At 37.5% G+C, this 20800-nt stretch overlaps 2 protein-coding genes across 2 annotated transcripts; both read left to right on the plus strand.

Moving 5' to 3' along the window:
- The first annotated feature begins 1419 nt into the window (after positions 1 to 1419).
- On the plus strand, positions 1420 to 1780 carry LOC115628202 (molybdopterin synthase sulfur carrier subunit). The gene has a single exon (XM_030524195.1). The coding sequence runs from the start codon at positions 1496 to 1498 to the stop codon at positions 1751 to 1753; it is 258 nt and encodes an 85-aa protein (XP_030380055.1). The 5' UTR covers positions 1420 to 1495; the 3' UTR covers positions 1754 to 1780.
- Positions 1738 to 11733, plus strand: LOC115628200 (molybdopterin synthase catalytic subunit). The gene is made up of 5 exons (XM_030524194.1): positions 1738 to 1898; positions 10347 to 10653; positions 10816 to 11112; positions 11165 to 11421; positions 11479 to 11733. The coding sequence occupies exons 1-5, from the start codon at positions 1767 to 1769 to the stop codon at positions 11626 to 11628; spliced, it is 1143 nt and encodes a 380-aa protein (XP_030380054.1). The 5' UTR covers positions 1738 to 1766; the 3' UTR covers positions 11629 to 11733.
- Positions 11734 to 20800: the final 9067 nt, after the last annotated feature.

Genomic DNA, 20800 nt, shown 5'->3' on the forward strand with positions numbered 1-20800 from the left:
TACTAGATCATGTTCTAATAGCAACAATAACCAACTTCTGCTCCTAGCCCATGAGCTAGTAGTAACAGCAATTAACTTTAAAATTATTATCCATAAACGTATATAGAATTAATTAACACGTATCAAAGAAATCTCTGGAGTTTGCGCCTACAAACAAAAAACCCTCGAAGCTACAGAATTTCGAAAGATTTCATTTTTTCTAACTTCCCCTTCAAGCCAGCTGTCAGCAACAGGTGACTGTCGACGCTCACATTTGACTGACTAATTCTGTATAAATCCTGTAAAGCACTTAACTGAGAGCAACAGCAGGCTGTCGACATTTACATTTGGCGGACTCATGTTGTTTAAATTCTGTAACGCACTAAGTTCAACAAAAAACAAATATATCTTTTGCATTAATATTTTCCCCCTGCAAAAAAATAGCATTTGAAATTGAATTCAGTGGTTTAAAAATGTACTTCCATATTGCTTCGCTGGTCCGTATTGTATATTTAAATGGCAGTTTATTACCATTCACATTTTCGCAAACAAACAGACCTGCCCAATCGGCGACACACAATTTTCGCCAAGTTGGTTTAATTAATCCACAGTTATGTGGTACTTATTTGAAACAAGAATTGCATCAAATATATATTTTATTTTTAACCTTCGTTTGACTTAGAACTTTAGACTTAACTCAGCAAAATGTGATGTTCGAAAAATGTAGTGTTCTATTTGAGCCAAGGGGCAGTTCTATTGTGCGGTTGTTTAGATGCTGTGTGTTAGTATTTGACGTACACATATAGTAAGCAAATTACTAACACTAGAACACTACATTTTTCGAACATCAAATTTAATAATATTTACGTAGAATATGCAAAATATTTGTGATGCAAATTGTTCAGAAAAACTATAAAGTTTATATTCCAATGATTTTTTTTATGAGGAAAAATGTCTTTGTTTTTGTTTTTTAATCAAAACTCCTGGCAAAACAAACGAGATTTGATACCTCTTATCTGTGGCACCGAGAATTGGTTTTGAGGCGAAACGGAAGGTTTTTCTGTGGCACCCCTGAATTTATTTTACTTATGTGATAATCAGAGAAAAAAATCGAAAAAGATATATTCTGCCAACATATGTTTTTAGCCCGTTGCGATCACCTGAAAAGAGAAAACTTAGCGACAGATATGTATTCAATTCAATTGTCATTAAATATTTTAGACCGTAAATATCCAATTTATCCAATTCCACATCTTCCAATAATATATATTCATATTCCTTTAATTTGTATTCATTTAAAGATTGCGATATTTGACTTTTTAATTTATATTAGTCTAACAGCATATAGACAGTTTGTAATTTTGTTGAAGGTTTTTGTATAACCGCTTCTGAATGCACGTTTTTCATGAATTTCGATTACTAAGGTGTAGTCGAGAAATTGGTAATTATCTTTTCTGAAATTCTTCGTTCCACATGTACAATTATATTTTTATATTATAACTTGGCCACACTAAAAATGTCGGTTGTGCGGATCGGCATCTTGTTTTTTGCAAAGACCCGTGAATTAGCAGGTATTTCACGTGGAACTTTTACAGTCAATTCGGTTGTTATTGGATCTGACCTTCTGAATCAACTGAGCCAGTTCTTCGGTTTAAATTCTGTGAGAGACAGTTTAATGTTAGCACTTAACGAGCGCTACATAAATCTTAACGAAGAGCTGTCATTGTGTGAGGGCGACGAAATTGCTATAATCCCACCAATTAGTGGAGGCTAATGATATCATATCCATGGATTATTTAAAGTTATTAAACAATGAAAAAATCAACATCTTAGACATACAGAGTCTTTTATCTAATGAAAGTTGCGGCGCTTCCGCTATCTTTGTGGGTACAACGCGTGACACGTTTGAAGATAAGAAGGTAAGAAGTGCATATGTATGTACATAAGTAAATTTGTATGTATGTACCTGGACAAAATAATACATAAGGATGTGATTATACTTTTTCTAAACAAAACTTGGCTTTCATATGTATGTATGTACAAATTAAGCAAGTTCGCTGTTAAGCGAATTGATGGGGTGCACGGTGTAACACTATTTCGGAAGTTTTACACTGATTCGCTGTTGAGCGAATTTATAAGATGCGCGGTGTCGCACAAATGAGTAGACTTTTTAACTAATGGTTTCACGTGGCGATGACCGACGCGGTTTATTTCCAAAAATCAACTAACTCTATGTACAGAAAAGTTCTTAAAATGAAAGCTAGCCCTGTGACCCATATTTGCTGGTATTGCACTTCAAGTGCAAGTGGAGGGTGGAGGTTCGAAAAACCGAGTATGCAGTTTTGTTTGTATTCTTTTATAGATTATAAAAACCAAATTTAAAGTTGATCGATTCAGAAATGCAGAATTTTCAAACCAACTTTGGACCTCGACTTCCCCCCTTTGGAGCTCGAATTTTCCAAAAACCCTTCTTAGTGAGCATCTACATTATGACAGGATACTTGAGCCTAAATTTCAGTTTCCTTACTTTTACCGTTTGGGCTGTGGGGTGTTGATTGTGTTTCAATTTTTCCACGGAAACCCCCCCCCCCCCTCCCCTTTTTCATGCCCCAGGAAAAATGGTGAAAAACCAAGTATACAGTTTTTCTTGTATTCTTTTTGAGAGTATAGAAACTAAGTTTGAAGTTAATTGGATGAAAATTGTAGATTTTTCATACAAACGTTGGAGCCCGTTTTCCCCCCTTGGCGTTCGAATTTTCCAATTCGAGTGCTCACTTTCACTATAAAAGGGATCTTGTGTCCAAATTTCAGCTTCCTACCTCTTACCGTTTGGGCTGTGCGTTGATTGCCAATCAGTCAGTCAGTCAGGACAAACTGTTTTATATATATAGAGATATTATAATATTAATATACGTCCAGATTTTTAAATAATAATTAAATGTTACTCGCGGGACTGTATGTATGTATGTCGTTAAATTTTACGGTATTTAATTCTAGAAACTACTAGCCCTCAATGTCACAATCTATATATTTATGCATTTCATCTAGATACATGTTTATGTATGTATGTATGTATGTGTATGTATATATGTATATAAAATAGTTTGTATAATATATCGGATTTTTCAACACATTTTTTGCATTAGGGCATTATTGGTGCACGAAAAAAATTGTATGTATTTATGTACATATGTATGTAGGTATGTATGTATGTGCATCAACGCACAGCCCAAATGGTAAGCGTTAAAAAGCTGTCAAGAAGTGGTTTTAGAACATTAGAAATCCGATTAACTTTAAACTTGGTTTATGTATTTACTTTGAGAAAGAATACAAGATAAACTGCGTTGTATTTTTGTAACTTTTCATTAAAGAGTAGAAAAAATAATTATGGTATATACATACATATTTGCGTATGCTCATTTAAATATTGTGCAGTTGCATAAGTTGACTAAATAACTTTGCCAAATTGTATAGCTTTTAATTCTAGAAATGACTTGCCTTGATTTATCCCTATCATACTATATACATAAATATACATATGTATGTACATCTGTATTCACATATAACCATACATAGTAGTTTTTGTACTTTATGTCCTAGCTCTCGAATCGTACCCACATCCATCTGGAGCATCTAAATTAAACTTTTGTTCATAAGAAAAAACAAATTTGTATAGCCTGTACCCAAAGGGTGAAGGGCTGTACTAGTTTTGTGCGAATGTATGTAACAGGCAAAAGGAGGCGTACCAGACCCCACAAAGTATATACATATATTCTTGATCAGGGTGACAAACCGAGTCGATATAGCCGTCTGTCCGTCTGTGTGAGCGCAAGGATCTCAGAAGGTACAAGAACTGGAATGACCAAACTTGGTATTCAGGTTCCCCTGAGGCCTAGGCAGGTCAAGTTTCATAATTTTCTTGTAAACTATGTGATCTGAAGATGCCAAAATATTTTGAACGCGTCGTTTTTTAATAGGCGCTGCCAAGGAGTCAACAATTTGAGCAGGACTTAGTTTTTGCTTTGTTGCCAAGGAGCGAATAAGACCTTTTTGACGTGCCGAAACTTTAATATTGCCTTTAGTTGCGGGCTTTTTGCCATAATTTTCATTCAATTTCAAAAAATTTCGAATTACTTTCTCTGATCGATTGATTTTTGTTACAATTTGACAATTATTAAGGCCACTATCCTTATACGCAGGAATTGACGCCTTTTCAACCTCAGTCAAATATTTTCCTTTAGGCATGACTCGAAAAAAAGCAATATATATATATTTATATTCTGTGCATGAAATGTACAAGAGTCTGCTGGGTTTGCGCGAGATGTAAAATGTAGCAGGCAGAAGGAGGCGTGCAGACCCCACAAAGTATACAAGGTGCGTTCCAAAGTAAATAGGACTTTTTGAATCTAGTGCGTTAGAATCTGCTATCTTTATCGATTATCCAGTGAGAATTTCATGACATTTCATCCATTGGATTGCGTTTTAAGTGTCAGTATGTTTGTGTTATCGGTGCGAAAATGAGCTTCGAACAAAGAGCCAACATTAAATTTTGTTTTAAAATTGGTAAAAATTTTACCGAAACGTCTCAATTGATGGAACAAGTTTATGCCGATGATTGCCTATCCCGTAGCAGAGTGCACGAGTGGTTTCAACATTTTCTAAGTGGTTGTGAGGACATAAATGACGATCAAAATGTGGGCCAATCAAAATTCGTGATCACCGAAAATTCCATCGAAACTGTGCGTGAATTCATCAAAAATCAGCCGAAATCATCATTGAAATTGATGGAAATGGAATTGAACATCTCCAAAACATCGCATTGGGCTTACGAAACGTGCGTGCACGGATTGTTCCGCACAAATTGACTGACGACCAAAAATTGCTCAAACGATCGACGCTTGTGACCGATTATTTGATAAAAATCACAATTTAACCATTAACCACTCGCCGTATTCACCTGATATGGCACCGTGCGACTTCTACCTTTTCGGAAAAATGCATTTGCCCATGGAAAGCGTTATGCAGACGTAGAGGCCATTCAACAGGCTTGCACCGCTTTTGGATCGTGCAAAAAGCTGTATTGAAGCAGAAGGGAGACTATTTTGAATAAAATAAATTTATTTTTGTTTGTTCTGTTTTTTTTTTTTTTTTTTAATTCCTGTTTACTTTGGAACACACCTTGTATATACTCTTAATCTCCATGACAAGACGAGTCGATCTATGTTTGTCTGTCTGTCTGTCCGTATGAACACCTGGATCTCAGAGAATATAATAGCTACAGACTCCAAATTTATGTGTGTACGCTGTGCAAGTTTGTTTTATTTTTTTATTCCCCCCTTCTCCCACTTCCCCCCTATGGGGGTTTTCTCGATGTTCCATTCGTATAATCGCCTATATCTCGGAGACTATAAGACCTAGGAACACCAAATTTTAGTTGAAGATGTCTTTTGTGAATACGCAGAAAATGTATTTTGGAATTTCCCTCCCTCCCCCCTCTCCCCTTCAAATCGTAACTCCTTCTTAGAATTTCGAACTCAAATTTGGCAAATACCCCCAGTTAGTCATTATGTGTCCGTATGCCAACTTTCACTATGATAGACCGACTTAACAAGAAGTTATAGCCATAAATATATTTGCTGCCCAACCGCTGCCCGCAGTTGTTGATGCTGATGCTTTGGTTGACTGCAAACATTCTTACACAGACACGAATAGACGCGCATAAACATACATACACTCACATAGACGCAATTGCTGTGTAAATGTGCAATTATGCACCCTTTACGTGAGTTCGAATACCGAGAGAGGTAAAATCAATCATTTTTTTTTTTTAATTTTCTTAATTTCTATAATTTCTGTAAACATATGTACAGAGTATTTCAAAGTCGGGACACCCAACTTTAGATTTTTTACTTGTTTTTTAATTATATAAAAGCCAAAAAGCTTCGAAATACCCCTATTCAATTAACAAATCCAATACTTACTGTTAATTGCAGGCACAATTTTATTTACCACTCTTTTTTATACCCTGTACCCAAAGGGTAAAAGGCTATACTAGTTTTGTGCGAATGTATGTAACACACAGAAGGAGGCGTGGCAGACCCCACAAAGTATATATATTATTGATCAGGATGACAAGACAAGTCGATATAGCCATGTCCGTCTGTCCCTTCGTCCGTCTGTTTGTATGAGCGCAAGTATCTCCGGAAGTACAAGAGCTAGAATAACCAAACTTGGTATCGAGGTTCCCCTAGATCCTAGGCAGGTCAAGTTTATTTTTTATTCTGATACACCCCCCCCACTCCCCCGCAATTTTGGTAGTTACATCCAGTTAGTGCTTATGTGTCCGTGTGCCAATTTTCATCATGATAGGTCCCATGCCCATGCGTTGTCTGCAGCTCTGCTCGCAGCGCTGCCCGCAGCTGTTGTTGTTGTTGCTGCTTTGGTTCAACTTTGTGCTGCATACATACACGCATAGATACGTGGTGTAAATGTATGCTGTTAAAACTGAACATGAACATTTCTTCTATGTATGTATTAAATAAAATTTCTTTATTAATTTAATTAATTAATTAATTTTTTTAAAATTATATATATATATTTTTTTTTTTATATATTTTCCGTTTTTTGTGGAGAGTACAGGCTATTTTACTGTCGGACTTGCTCGACTGTAGCGTTCTCTCTTGTTTCTTATTCGGCTAAACGAACTGCGCATCAAAATCATTTTTAATGCATGTATTCAAATAAATGATAACATAAATTCTACTTGTTATAACGTAAAGCATATGTTTTAAAAGAACTGTTATGTTGTACAAAAAACATTGAAAATAAATGAATAACATTCGGTTAAACGAACTGCGCGCACTGTATGTATGTATAATTAACGCACAGCCCAAATGTTAAGAAGATGAAATTTGGACACAAGTTTCCTGTCAAAGTGTGGTTTTAGAAATCCGATTAACTTTAAACGTGGTTTATTTACTCTGAGAAAGAATACAAGATAAACTGCGTTGTATTTTTGTACTTTTCATTATAAAGTAAAAGAAATAATAATGATAATGATTGCTCCTGATATACATACATATGTACTTACATATATATGTGTGTATGCTCATTTAAATATTGTGCAGTTGCATAACTTGACCAAATGACTTTGCCAAATTTTGCTTTTAATTCTCGAAATTACTTGCCTATGCATAAATATACATATGTGTGTATGTGTGTACATGGTATATAGTATTTGTTATTGTACATACTTTATGTCCTAGCTTTCGAATCGTACCAAAGTAATTTCGTATTCGGGAAATGAACTCTTTAGAAACTTTAGAGAGTGTCGGAAGAGAAATATCATATAGTAAATAAACTTATAATTGAAAGTACAAATACTGAAAAAAAAACGCCTAGTATAAATATACATATGTCTCCACTAATATATACGTATTGAATATCTTTTATTATATTGAATTAATTAATTTAATTTTTATACCAGGTACACGAAGGTTAAAAGGGTATACTAGTTTAGTATGAATGTATGTAACACACAGAAAGAAGCGTGGCAGACCCCTAAAAGTATATATACGGCATAAGTATTTTGACAAAATGTAACGCTTTGTTTTGCGTTTTACTTTGGCGAATTGTAACATGTAACGGTTCTTTTATCTTTTCCAAAGCACATTACATGTGAGCATAAAGTGTGTAAAGTATTTTTTTCAATTCCTTTATGCGTTTCTTTGAGTTTCGCTTTGTTCTCTTTCGCGAGCTGATAAGAGCTGGACAAAAGTATTTTTTCATTCTCTCTATTTAGTCTGTATCGATCTGTTATTGAGCTAAAGCTGAGCTTTGCGGCTGTTAATCGTGAAAAACTAATTGCAACTGCTGATAAAAATAGTTTTGATTACTTAAATTGTTTAAAAATGGGTAAAATAAAAGAACTAAGTCAATTTGTTAAAAATGATATGGTGGCGAAGTATAACGCTGGTATTTCCGTAGATAATATCAGTAAATTATATAATACATCTCGCCAAACCGTATATTATCAAATAAATAAGTATAATAAAAGCCATACCACAAAAAACGTGGCACGTTGTGGCAGACCGCGTAACACAACAGAAAAGAACGCCAATTTAAGAATAATCCGTTAGAAACACCTAAGACTGTTGCAATGCAACTAACTAACTACACAAAAATTAATATTAGCGAAAGACAGTACGCAGACGTCTTAAAGAAGCTGATTATGGTACCTATGTTGCTAGAGTTATTCCTCAAATTTCTATGAGAAATAAGATCAAGCGCCTTGAATTTGCCAAAAAATATATTGACAAGTCTCCGTCATTTTGGCATAATGTTTTGTGGAGTGACGAAAGCTCTTTTGATTACCACTGTTCGAAGAAAAAAGTTTTTGTAAGGATTCCAACAACAACACATAAAACAAGTAAAAAAGCTAAAGTCGGGTGTCCCGACTTTGAAATACTCTGTACATATGTTTACAATAATTATAGAAAATAAAAAAAAAAACAAAAAAAAGAAAAAAAAAATTGGATCGATTTTACCTCTCTCGGTATTCGAACTCACGTAAAGGGTGTATAATTGCACATTTACATAGCAATTGCGTCTGCGTGAGTGTATATATGCCTATGCGCATCAATTCGTGTCTGTGTAAGCATTTTCGCAGTCAACCAAACAGCAACATCAACAACAGCCGCGGGCAGCGCTTGAGCAGCGCTGCAGCAGCAAATATATTTATGACTATAACTTCTTGGTAAATCGGTCTATCATAGTGAAACTTGGCATACGGACACATAATTACTAATTACTGGGGGTATTTGCAAAATTTTAGTTCGAAATTCCAACAATTACGGGAGTTAGAAAAAATCACATTTGCGGGGGAGAGGGAAGAGGGAGAGAAATTCCAAAATACATTTTCTGCGTATTCACACAAGGGATCTTGGACTAAAATTTAGTGTTCCTAGGTCTTATAGTCTCCGAGATATAGGCGATTATACGAATGGAAAATCGGGAATACCCCCATAGGGGGGAAGTGGGGGGGAAAATCAAAAAAATAAAACAAACTCGTATAGAATACACACATAACGCATCTTTGTGCAAAATTTGGTGTCTCTATCTCTTATAGTCTCTGAGATCCAGGTGTTCATACGGACGGACAGACAGACAGACAGGGCTAGATCGACTCGTCTTGTCACGCTGATCAATAATATATATACTTTGTGGGGTCTGCCACGCCTCCTTCTGCCTGTTACATTTTTCAGCTCCCGCAAACCTAATATACTCTTGTACATTTCATGTACAGAGTATAAAAAGAGTACCCGTTTGTGAAAGAGTAAGCCATGGAGGTGGGTCAGTAATGTTTTGGGGATGTGTCGCTTATAATGGGGTGGGCGACTTGGTTCCCATCAATGGAACCATGGATAAGGGCAAATACTTAAATGTTTTAAATGGTCACGCATTTCCTTCTGGGGACAAATTGATCGGAGAGTCCTTTATTTTTCAGCAGGATAACGCGCCGTGCCATAAAGCAAAATTAATAACAAATTTTTTGAATGAAGTTCAGTTTAGCACGCTGGATTGGCCACCCCAAAGTCCAGATTTAAATGTAATTGAAAATCTATGGGCTTTTATTAAGCAAAAACGATGTGCGAATTTAACAAGGACGCGCGAGGATACAATTTCTGAGGTAGGAGCACTCTGGAAGGATATTCCGTTGGACTATGTCCAAACTTTGGTCAATTCGGTTCCCAGACGGCTGCAAAAAGTTATAACTGCCAAGGGAGGATATATTTTCTATTAATAATAAATAATAAATTTTTTAACCATTTACTTTTGTTAATTAATTCTAATTAAAAAATATGTCAAATTACTTATGCCACCTTACATTTCTGAAATATGATTTTTGTTTTTGCTATTTATACCTTTATATAAACTCTTACAAATAATTTGACAGTTAATAAACATATCTTTACACCATATTAATTTCAATATTTTTCCTTGTCCATTTAAAAAGTTATAGACAAAATCGTATGGTAGCTTTCTTATGCCGTCGGCTGTACATATATTATTGATCACTATTGCAAGATGATTTTTTTTTGTGGGGAGTACAGGCTATTTTACTGTCGGGCTTGCTCGACTGTAGCGTTCTCTCTTGTTTTTTTTTTTCCTTTGTGAGGGAATAGGTTCAGGCAAGGGCAAGATCAATAAAAACAAATCAGACTCAGTTCCCTTATTAGGCGAAATAGTTCGCCATAATAATGCATGTGTGGTCGCAAAATTATGCGCCCTTGAGTTCAGGGTATTTATATTTTATGTTTTCTGATTTATAATTTATGAGTAAATAAATTTTCCTTAAAATTTTGTAGGTTATACTTTTAGAATATGAGGCATATGACAGCATGGCTCTGAACGAAATGGCTAACATATGCTCCGAAATACGTCTACGCTGGCCTAGCTTAAAAAATATTGTGATATATCATAGACTTGGTGCAGTCCCAATTTGTGAAGCAAGCGTTGTTATTGCCTGTTCGGCTCCACACCGTCAAGAAGCTTTAGACTCTGTTGGCTACGCAGTTAACCAATTAAAGTCTCGTGTTCCCATCTGGAAAAAGGAAATATACGAGAATGAACCCATCGGAACATGGAAGATAAATAAAGAATGCCCCTGGCCTAGTAAGGAATTAAAATAAAAGTCCAAAAATTTATGCATGCAAACTAAATTTTTTTAAAAAAAAAGCACGTATATATTCATTTACCTTATTTACTTACTATTTATAATTGATGTATACTTTTAAAATAAAGTTTTATGAGCGTTTTTTTTTTTTAATACAATAGCAAATAAGCATCGTCCTGCAAGCTGGTATAATTTTAATTATTGCAAATTCACAAATAATTTAAAAACCAATTCTGAAAAAATTGTTCAAATCGGAGTAACTGATTCCGAGTTTAAAAAACGTGTGGAGTCTTTCGTTAAAAGAAAGCGAGTAGAAATCAATACAAACAATATAATGGACTTCAAGGAATTGCATAATAATTTAATGGATAAAGGTGTTAGCTACGCATTGGACGCTTCTTGTGCGCGTGCACAAACTGTGCTGTTAAAACAACAAAATTCCAAATGCCTCTTGAAAGGTAAGAAATTAATTATGTGCGAATAAAATTTAATTTTTATCTTTAATTTCAGTACACCGAGTCAAAAACCGTATTGGCCCACAGCTGCAGATGAACTATTTGCTTGAAATGCACAAGTTGATAAAAAAACAGGATCAGATATCCGATCATACCAAAAACCAAATCAATTTAAAATCTCGTTTACAAATTATTGAGTCGTACATGGGACTGATCGCATCTGATAGAGATAACCTTTTGCTTCGACTCAAGAATATAGAAAATCAAATTTTATTTTATGAGTCATCATCTCCGGAGTATAAACATTTTTGTGTTAGTATATGTAGTTTTGAGATTGTTTATTTGTTTTTACATATGTTTTTATTATAGAACAATTTTCTTGACCACAAATCACGTTTGATTGCAAACTCTACAAAGAAAACCTGTCAGGCAACTGAATTAGGCGAATTCATACAGGCCATAAAGCTGAGTCTTTCTACTGGTTCTTCTGCAGCCACCAAAAGCCAATCTTCTGAATAAAGTTTGAAATTCAAACAAGTAAAAAAGCTAAAGTCGGGTGTCCCGACTTTGAAATACTCTGTACATATGTTTACAATAATTATAGAAAATAAAAAAAATTAAGAAAAAACAAAAAAAATTGGATCGATTTTACCTCTCTCGGTATTCGAACTCACGTAAAGGGTGTATAATTGCACATTTACATAGCAATTGCGTCTGTGTGAGTGTATGTATGCCTATTCGCATCTATTCGTGTCTGTGTAAACATGTGTGCAGACAACCAAAGCACCAGCATCAACAGCCGCGGGCAGAGCTGCAGCAGTAAATATATTTATGGCTATAACTTCTTGTTAAATCGGTCTATCATAGTGAACTTGGCATACGGACACATAATAACTAAGTGGGGGTATTTCCAAAATCTTAGTTCCAAATTCCAAGAATTACGGGAGTTAGAGAAAATCGCATTTGCGTGGGAGAAGGGGGAGGGAGGGAAATTCCAAAATATACATTTTCTGCGTATTCACATAAGGCATCTGGGACTAAAATTTGGTGTTCCTAGGTTTTATAGTCTCCGAGATATAGGCGATTATACGAATGGAAAATCGGGAAAACCCCCATAGGGGGGAAGTGGGGGGGAAAATCAAAAAAATAAAACAAACTCGTATAGAATACACACATAACGCATCTTTGTGCAAAATTTGGTGTCTCTATCTCTCTATCTCTTAATCGATAAGAATGTTAAAAATGGAATAATTTTTGTAGAGTTGATTAATCCTGTATAAAGTCAAGTGCATACCTAAATTAACACATTATTACTCATCGAAAACGACAATAAAAGTTAATTTTATTCAGCTTTACGATTAATCGATGTAATTTTTGTGAAAATCACAACAAAAAAAATGAAAACGATCGATGCAGTCAGCATCGATTATTTTGCAGGTCGAGGGACCAGCCAAGTTTTTACAGGTAATTGAACGAAAAAAACACAAAAAGTACCAAAACGTTTATAGCTAACAGCTGGTTCGTTTGCCTGCACTTTTATCACTTTCGTGCATATTTTTTTTTGAGCAATAAAATAAAGTGGATTCGGAGACTAAGCATAAGATATAGACACCGAATGTTGTCCACTGTTGCCTTATGTGTGTACGCTATACGAGTTTGTTTTATTTTATTTGATACACCCCCCACTTCCCCCTATGGGCGATTTTCGGGAACGACATTTATATAATTATCTATATCTTGGATACTAAAAGAACTATACAAATTATATTTCAAGATGCCTTATATGAATACGCAGAAATCCTTCCCTCCCGCCTCTCTAACGCAATTTATGATTTTCCGAAACTTTCGTATCCTGGAATTTTTGGCTCAAATTTGGCAAGTAGTGAGATAATTATAGCCTGTACCCAAAGGGTGAAAGGCTATACTTGTTTTGTGCGCATGTATGTAACACACAGAAGGAGGCGTGGCAGACCCGACAAAGTATATATATTCTTGATCAGGGTGACAAGCCGAGTCGATATAGCCATGTCCGTCCGTGCGTCTGTATGAGCGCAAGGATCTCAGAAGGTACTAGAGCTAGAATAACCAAACTCGGTATCCAGATTCCCATAAGCCCTAGGCAGGTCAAATTTATTTTTTTTATTCTGATACACCCCCCCCACTCCCCCGCAATTCGTGTTTTTGTTTATAAATTCCGTAATTCTTGGAATTTTGAAATTAATTTTGGTAGGTACATCCAGATAGTACTAATGTGTCCGTGTGCCGTGTGTTTCATCATGATAGGTCAATTGTGAAGAAAGTTATAGCCATAAATAAAATCGCTACTCATGCGCTGCCTGCAGCTCTGCCGGCAGCACTGCCCGCAGCTGTTGTTGTTGCTGCTTTGGTTCAACTTTGTGCCGCATACTTACACGCATATAAACACGCATAGGTACGTGATGTAAATGTACGCTGTTAAAACTGAACAAAAACACGTCTTCTAATTTACTTTAATTACTTAATTAATTAATTCATTTTTTTTAATAATTTAATTTTTTTATTTTTCCTTTTTTGTGGAGAGTACAGGCTATTTTACTGTCGGGCTTGCTCGACTGTAGCGTTCTCTCTTGTTTTAATTTTCCTTTTTTGTGGAGAGTACAGGCTATTTTACGGTCGGGCTTGCTCGACTGTAGCGTTCTCTCTTGTTTTATTTGTTTCGTTTACAGTGAGCTAAGAAACTGAAATTGGCCAAAAAATGGAAATTTCACGAGAAAAAAATTTTGAGCTCGAAGCATCGACCGAATGGGTCATATAGCCACTGCCGGATGTGTTCAGAGAAATTCCCATAACCAGCCGCCAAAAACGAATAATTCTGCATCATGACAATATGACAATATGAGCTCTCACACATCTCATCAAACATGTGTGTTGGAGGAGAATCGAGCATATTAGCATAAATATTTAGTTTTAATTTAAATTTCACATTCGCCGTTAAAAACAATGTAAACTTTCTGGCAACGTTATTAATTACTCATAAGCACAACAAAATAGCACACAATAGATAAGTCTCGTTCCAACCTCAAATTTGGAGTTCGTCCATCTCATAGCTTTTCTTACAGCTGTAGCAGAAATGAATGTACGTTTTCTATATTCCCGTGCAACGATCAATTGTAACGATCTGGACTTTTAAGTGCCAGAGCCTCGCTAACCACGCAGACTGGTTAGGGCTTCGCTGGATCACACATTTATCTGAGCTTCACTAGTCACGCGCTGATTAGAGCTCAAGCATTTACATACAAACATATGTATATACACATACAATATGCCATGCATTGGCACTGCATATAATCATTCAAAGTAAGTGAGAACATTGCAAACCTAACGGTACCCTATCGGCATCTACTCTTTATCAACCGTTGCCAATTGTCGGTAGATTTTCAAATTCGCTGCGATTCTTGCTGTTGCCCATTTAGTTAGCGCCAAAATTATTACGTAGGATTGTTAAGGTGCTCAACAGAACATCAAAGGTGAACTTATGCAACTCTAGCTTTTTGAGCTCGACAGCAGCGCCAGCTCAGCACAATCGATTGCCAAAAATGAAACTTCCTGTTTTCGAGGGTCAGTGTTCCGATTATAAACGCTTTATAAGTGCATTCAATAATCTGGGTGACCAAGATCAAGGAATTTCTGTGATTGATAAGTTCAACTACTTGCTTAACTGTTTATCTGGACCAGCATTAGAGGTCATACAGACGTTTCAAGTTACCGAAGACAACTACCCCAAAGCTCTTCAACAGCTAAAATCTCGATATGACAACGACGTCCTAATCTTTCTTGATTCCATTTCAAACCTGTTTTGTTTACCATCAATGCGAAAGTCCGATGCAATAACACTTTAAAGACTGTTGGATTCCGCTTCTGCCATTAGGGGCTCGCTTTTGTCGCTCGGCTCCGCTGAGAATATCATGAATGCAATAATAATTCATATTACCTTATCAAAGGTGGATACTCGGAAACTATCAGGAAACAAGGCAAGGTTCTAAACAAGGGTTCCAGTCGTTCATTACAACCGACTACAGGGTCTGTGACCATTGCCACACCAACGACCATTACATCTCAGCATTCACATCATTCGCTGCATTAACTCTTGACCAACGAAAGGAATGGGTTAAAAATCACCAACTTTGCTTTAATTGTTTGAGAAGAAACCACTTTCAAAACCAATGTCCGTCGAGATGCCACTGCAGAGTATGTCACATCATTCTCTACTACACAATTTTACTAAGAAGTTTACCCCACAAGCTGGCAACAATTGCGTGAATCTGAATGCGCAAATGAACTCTTCCTTTCAGGATTCACCTAACTTATCGCATGTAATGAACTCTACTGAACGTGGCATTCTACCGACCGCAATTGGAAGAGTAAAGGACAGGTTCGGAAACTATCATTTAATTCGCGCCATGTTAGACTCTTGCTCTGAAGTCAATCTCTCACAAGCCGTGAGCGGTATCTCAAATGATGTTCAGCGTAACACTATCACGTGTCAACGACGATAAGGTCCCGCACATCAGACTTCGAATGGACATCAACATTCGCAGTCATCAAATCAATCTGCTCCAGCAAACCCAGCACCGACATTGACATAAATCAGTGGCATCTTCCCCAGGAAGCTGTATTTGCTGATCCACTATTTTATGAATCAAACAAGATAAATATTCTTATAAACACTGACGGATTTTTTGACGCTATCCGAATTGGAAAAATCTCTTTAGGACTAGGGAACGCGTGCCTGTTAAATACCGAATTTGGTTGGATAGTGGGAGGAAACACAGCTGCGTCTCCACCAGCATTACCAATGTACGCTAGTACAGGAGTCTCCTACACTCGATAGGATAATGGAACGATTTTGGAAGAGCTTGACTACGAAGTTACGTGTCGTTTTTGACGGTTCAGTCAAATCATCCTCCTCATTAATGGTGGGCCCAACAATACAGCAGGATCTAGTTACAACACTGTTAAAGTTCCGGTTACATAAATTCGTTCTTACTGGTGACATTACGAAGATGTACCGACAATTCATGGTGAACCCTCGTGTCAGATATTTTCAGCTTATACTTTGGAAAAGTAACCAGATTTTGGAGTTCCACACACCAGCATCCAAGCTTACCACAGAGGAACAACTCTGCGAGGATCACTTCAGTAACAATGTATCTATTTACAACGATAGTCGTATACAAGTGCGCTTACCACTCAAAGAAGCACAAAGGAAATTCTTACGATACCGCCTACCAACGCTTTATGGCGCTCGAGCGACGATTTAACAGAAACGATGAGTTGAAGAGTGCATATGCAAGCTTCATAAATGAGTATTTAACTTAAGGGCATATGTCACTACTTCAGACTCGAGATTAAACTCAACCGCATTTCTTTATACCCCACCATTGTGTATTAAGGCCGCAAAGCTTGACTACGAAGTTACGTGTCGTTTTTGACGGTTCAGTCAAATCATCCTCCTCATTAATGGTGGGCCCAACAATACAGCAGGATCTAGTTACAACACTGTTACAGTTCCGGTTACATAAATTCGTTCTTACTGGTGACATTACGAAGATGTACCGACAATTCATGGTGAACCCTCGTGTCAGATATTTTCAGCTTATACTTTGGAAAAGTAACCAGACAGACAAAATTCAATTTACATTTACAGATGACCAAATTTAACAGCAACACAAAGCATTTCATTAATCCATCCACGAATGAAGTTCCTATTAAGGTTGAGGAAATAGATACAGCAAAGACTCTTGGCTTATCTTGGATGCCCAAGCAAGACTGCTTTGTTTATCGGTACGATCTGCAACCTAAACAAGAAAATACCAAACGAATGGTATTATCGACAATTGCAAATATGTTTGACGCTCTTGGCTTGATGAGTCCAGTCATAATAAGATGCAAAATACTCTCGCAGGATCTAAAAATTTGAAGTTGGGTTGGGAAGAACTTCTCCCTGAAACGTGAAATCAATTAAAGGCATATTCATAATCAAAGAATTCCGCGTGTAACTTATTTAATAGAAAAAAGTTTTGTTTGTTTATCGTAAAAACCTAGCGATTTTTCACATATGTTATTTACCCGTTGTTCGGAAGTCGCACTAGGCCGAAAATCCGTTGGTACGAAACACGGCCAATTTTTGTTCTGCCAAGTTAAAATCAGCCAGAAAATAAAAAGATGAAATAATAAAATGCTCAAGCTGATTTAGACGGCTTATATGTAACCAAAAATTTAATCAGACAGCCGCTTCACCTTTCTTTTGACAATGCCCCCTTTGACAGGTCAAGGTTGAAAGAAAGGACCACTGACAACCGACAAATATTGCCACTTCGGAAGAGGAAAATCCCTAATAAGTGGCCAAGAGCAGAACTGCTGGAGAAATTTAATTCCCCTCTTATTAATCGCATAAATACCAAAGGAAAAATCTGTTTTTTTGCCTAACTTATGTCTAAAAAAAATAACAATTAATCCTAGACAATCCTAGCCACTACAAAAATCAAAACAAAATACAACTAAAACAAACAGTGTGTAAATTCAAACACGACGAGCACTGCTTGTATAAGGTAGGTAGGTAGGTGCGGCAGGAACTTATGAAGACCCTGACTCACTTAGGCCGTGATTATTTGGCCCGTTGTGGTACCGCGTGGACAAAGTCCGCTTCCCATATCCCGTGGTTGGCTGCATTACTGCGCAAATTGTTACACCCATCCGGATGCCCGGATGAATTTGTAATTGTCTATCGGCTTTCTTTTTGCTAGCGCCGACTGATTTGGGAGGAGGCCATCTCCTAGAAAGCGTTGTCTGGTCCTACACAAAGCTGGGCAGTCGCAGAAGAGGTGGGAAACTGTTTCCGCTTCTTCTTAGTCTCTGTAACTTCTACAGAAGTTGTTGTGTTGAAGTCCTAGTCTGGCGGCATGGGAGCCCACCAGCCTGTGCCCCGTGATGGCTCTGATGACAGCTGAGCATTGGCTTCTGCTCAGCCTACAGAGTTCTAAAGTCCGTTTCCTATCTCGGATGGGCCACGTTTGACGTGAGATTTTGTAGTTGTTTGTGTCATTGGTCCACATTTGATTTGCAATGAAATCGAAATGGTTCCGAATGGACAGTTAACAGCTGGCCATCGGTATATCGATGCCTTGGGAGGAGGGGAACGGTGGTACCTTCTCTTGCCAGTTCGTCGGCTATGCAGTTTCCCTCTATGTCCCGATGGCCTGGGACCCAAATGAGGTAGACTGAGGACTGTGCTGCCATCTCGTGAAGAGATTTGCGACAGGTCTGCACTGACGTCGAGTTCGATGTGATGTTGTCTAAGGATTTTATGCCGCTTGGCTATCCGAATATATGCAGATTTCTCTGATTTCTGTGACTGCGCTTGGCAGTATGAAGAGAGCTTCTTGAATAGCTGTGATTTCGGCCTGGAATACACTGCAGTGATCCGGAAGCCTGAAGGCTTTTCTTATGCCGAGTTCTTCGCAGAAGACACCTCCGCCTACGCGGTTGTCCCGCTTAAAGCCGTCTGTATATATTTTTATTGAATTTTCGGGGCCTGGAGAGCCAACATTCCATTCATTCCCGATCATACCAAAAACGAAATCAATTTAAAATCTCGTTTACAAATTATTGAGTCGTACATGGGACTGATCGCATCTGATAGAGATAACCTTTTGCTTCGACTCAAGAATATAGAAAATCAAATTTTATTTTATGAGTCATCATCTCCGGAGTATAAACATTTTTGTGTTAGTATATGTAGTTTTGAGATTGTTTATTTGTTTTTACATATGTTTTTATTATAGAACAATTTTCTTGACCACAAATCACGTTTGATTGCAAACTCTACAAAGAAAACCTGTCAGGCAACTGAATTAGGCGAATTCATACAGGCCATAAAGCTAAGTCTTTCTACTTGTTCTTCTGCAGCCACCAAAAGCCAATCTGAATAAAGTTTGAAATTCAAACAAGTAAAAAAGCTAAAGTCGGGTGTCCCGACTTTGAAATACTCTGTACATATGTTTACAATAATTATAGAAAATAAAAAAAATTAAGAAAAAACAAAAAAAATTGGATCGATTTTACCTCTCTCGGTATTCGAACTCACGTAAAGGGTGTATAATTGCACATTTACATAGCAATTGCGTCTGTGTGAGTGTATGTATGCCTATTCGCATCTATTCGTGTCTGTGTAAACATGTGTGCAGTGGTTATAACTTCTTGTTAAATCGGTCTATCATAGTGAAACTTGGCATACGGACACATAATAACTAACTAGAGGTATTTCCAAAATCTTAGTTCGAAATTCCAAAAATTACGGGAGTTAGAGAAAATCGCATTTGCGTGGGAGAAGGGGGAGGGAGGGAAATTCCAAAATATACATTTTCTGCGTATTCACATAAGGCATCTGGGACTAAAATTTGGTGTTCCTAGGTTTTATAGTCTCCGAGATATAGGCGATTATACGAATGGAAAATCTGGAAAACCCCCATAGGGGGGAAGTGGGGGGGAAAATCAAAAAATAAAACAAACTCGTATAGAATACACACATAAGGCATCTTTGTGGAAAATTTGGTGTCTCTATCTCTTATAGTCTCTGAGATCCAGGTGTTCATACGGACGGACAGACAGACAGGGCTAGATCGACTCGTCTAGTCATGCTGATCAAGAATATATATACTTTTTGGGGTTTGCCACGCCTCCTTCTGCCTGTTACATTTTTCAGCTCCCGCAAACCTAATATACTTCTTGTTACGACTACGCTTTTCCTCTTGGGCAACGCCGGCTGGCTCATCGGAATTCTCCTTGGGTGGGTGGTTCCAACCCTATGCCCGCGTGAGTCGTACAATAACCGATAACACGGTTCCTCCATCGATAAACAAAATGCCATCACTACAATAAATTCGACGCGCAATATACAAAACCGAATTCAAAACGTAAACAAACCAAAAAAACTAACATAAACTAAAAGAAACGTAATGCAACAAAAAACAACTGTTGCTCCTGCTACGATGCAGCTCGTGCTGCTACTTATGACGGCCGCTGCAGCTGCTGTGTACGGTTCCACCGCTGTCCAAAAACTTGGCGATATGCCGGAAAAATCTATATGCCAAGGAACAAAAGGCATTTAAGCACTGGTCGGCACATTCAAGTGGATATATAGGTATGCATACATCGGCATTAGTTCTGCCTTGCATCTATATCTTTATTGCTCACCTTCGAACGGCTTCTGGTTCTTCCTTTCCTTTTCAAAACGTTTTTTCCTCCCTTCTATTTGCAGGTTTCAGCACCGCCTCCAGTTCACAAAAAAAAAAACACAGCCTCGTGGGTCTGCACGGTCGCCCCAAAAATAGGAATGGCGTGTTGCGGCTTGCCTTTTATAGGCCGGATGTCGTATGTCTGCGGATTTTTATGTCCTTGCGCATCCGTTCATCACGGCCTTGACGTTTCCCCACTTTGAGGTGCCATCGGGACACAACCCTGCGCCTGCGCGGCTGCAGTTGCCACCATGGTGCCTCGCTCGGTACCGAAAGATGGCGCTGCAGTGCCTTTATAAATTTTCGGCGTCTTCCGTAGCGCTGCCACCTTTTATTCTTCGTGACCAGCCCGATGCAACACCACCGCAAATATCCAAGTGGGCGGACGCTCATGCCCCGAAGTGATGTTTGCGCGC

The sequence above is a fragment of the Scaptodrosophila lebanonensis genome, unplaced genomic scaffold (assembly GCF_003285725.1).
Source record: "Scaptodrosophila lebanonensis strain 11010-0011.00,11010-0021.00 unplaced genomic scaffold, SlebRS2 tig00000112-arrow-arrow-pilon, whole genome shotgun sequence".
Taxonomy (NCBI): domain Eukaryota; kingdom Metazoa; phylum Arthropoda; class Insecta; order Diptera; family Drosophilidae; genus Scaptodrosophila; species Scaptodrosophila lebanonensis.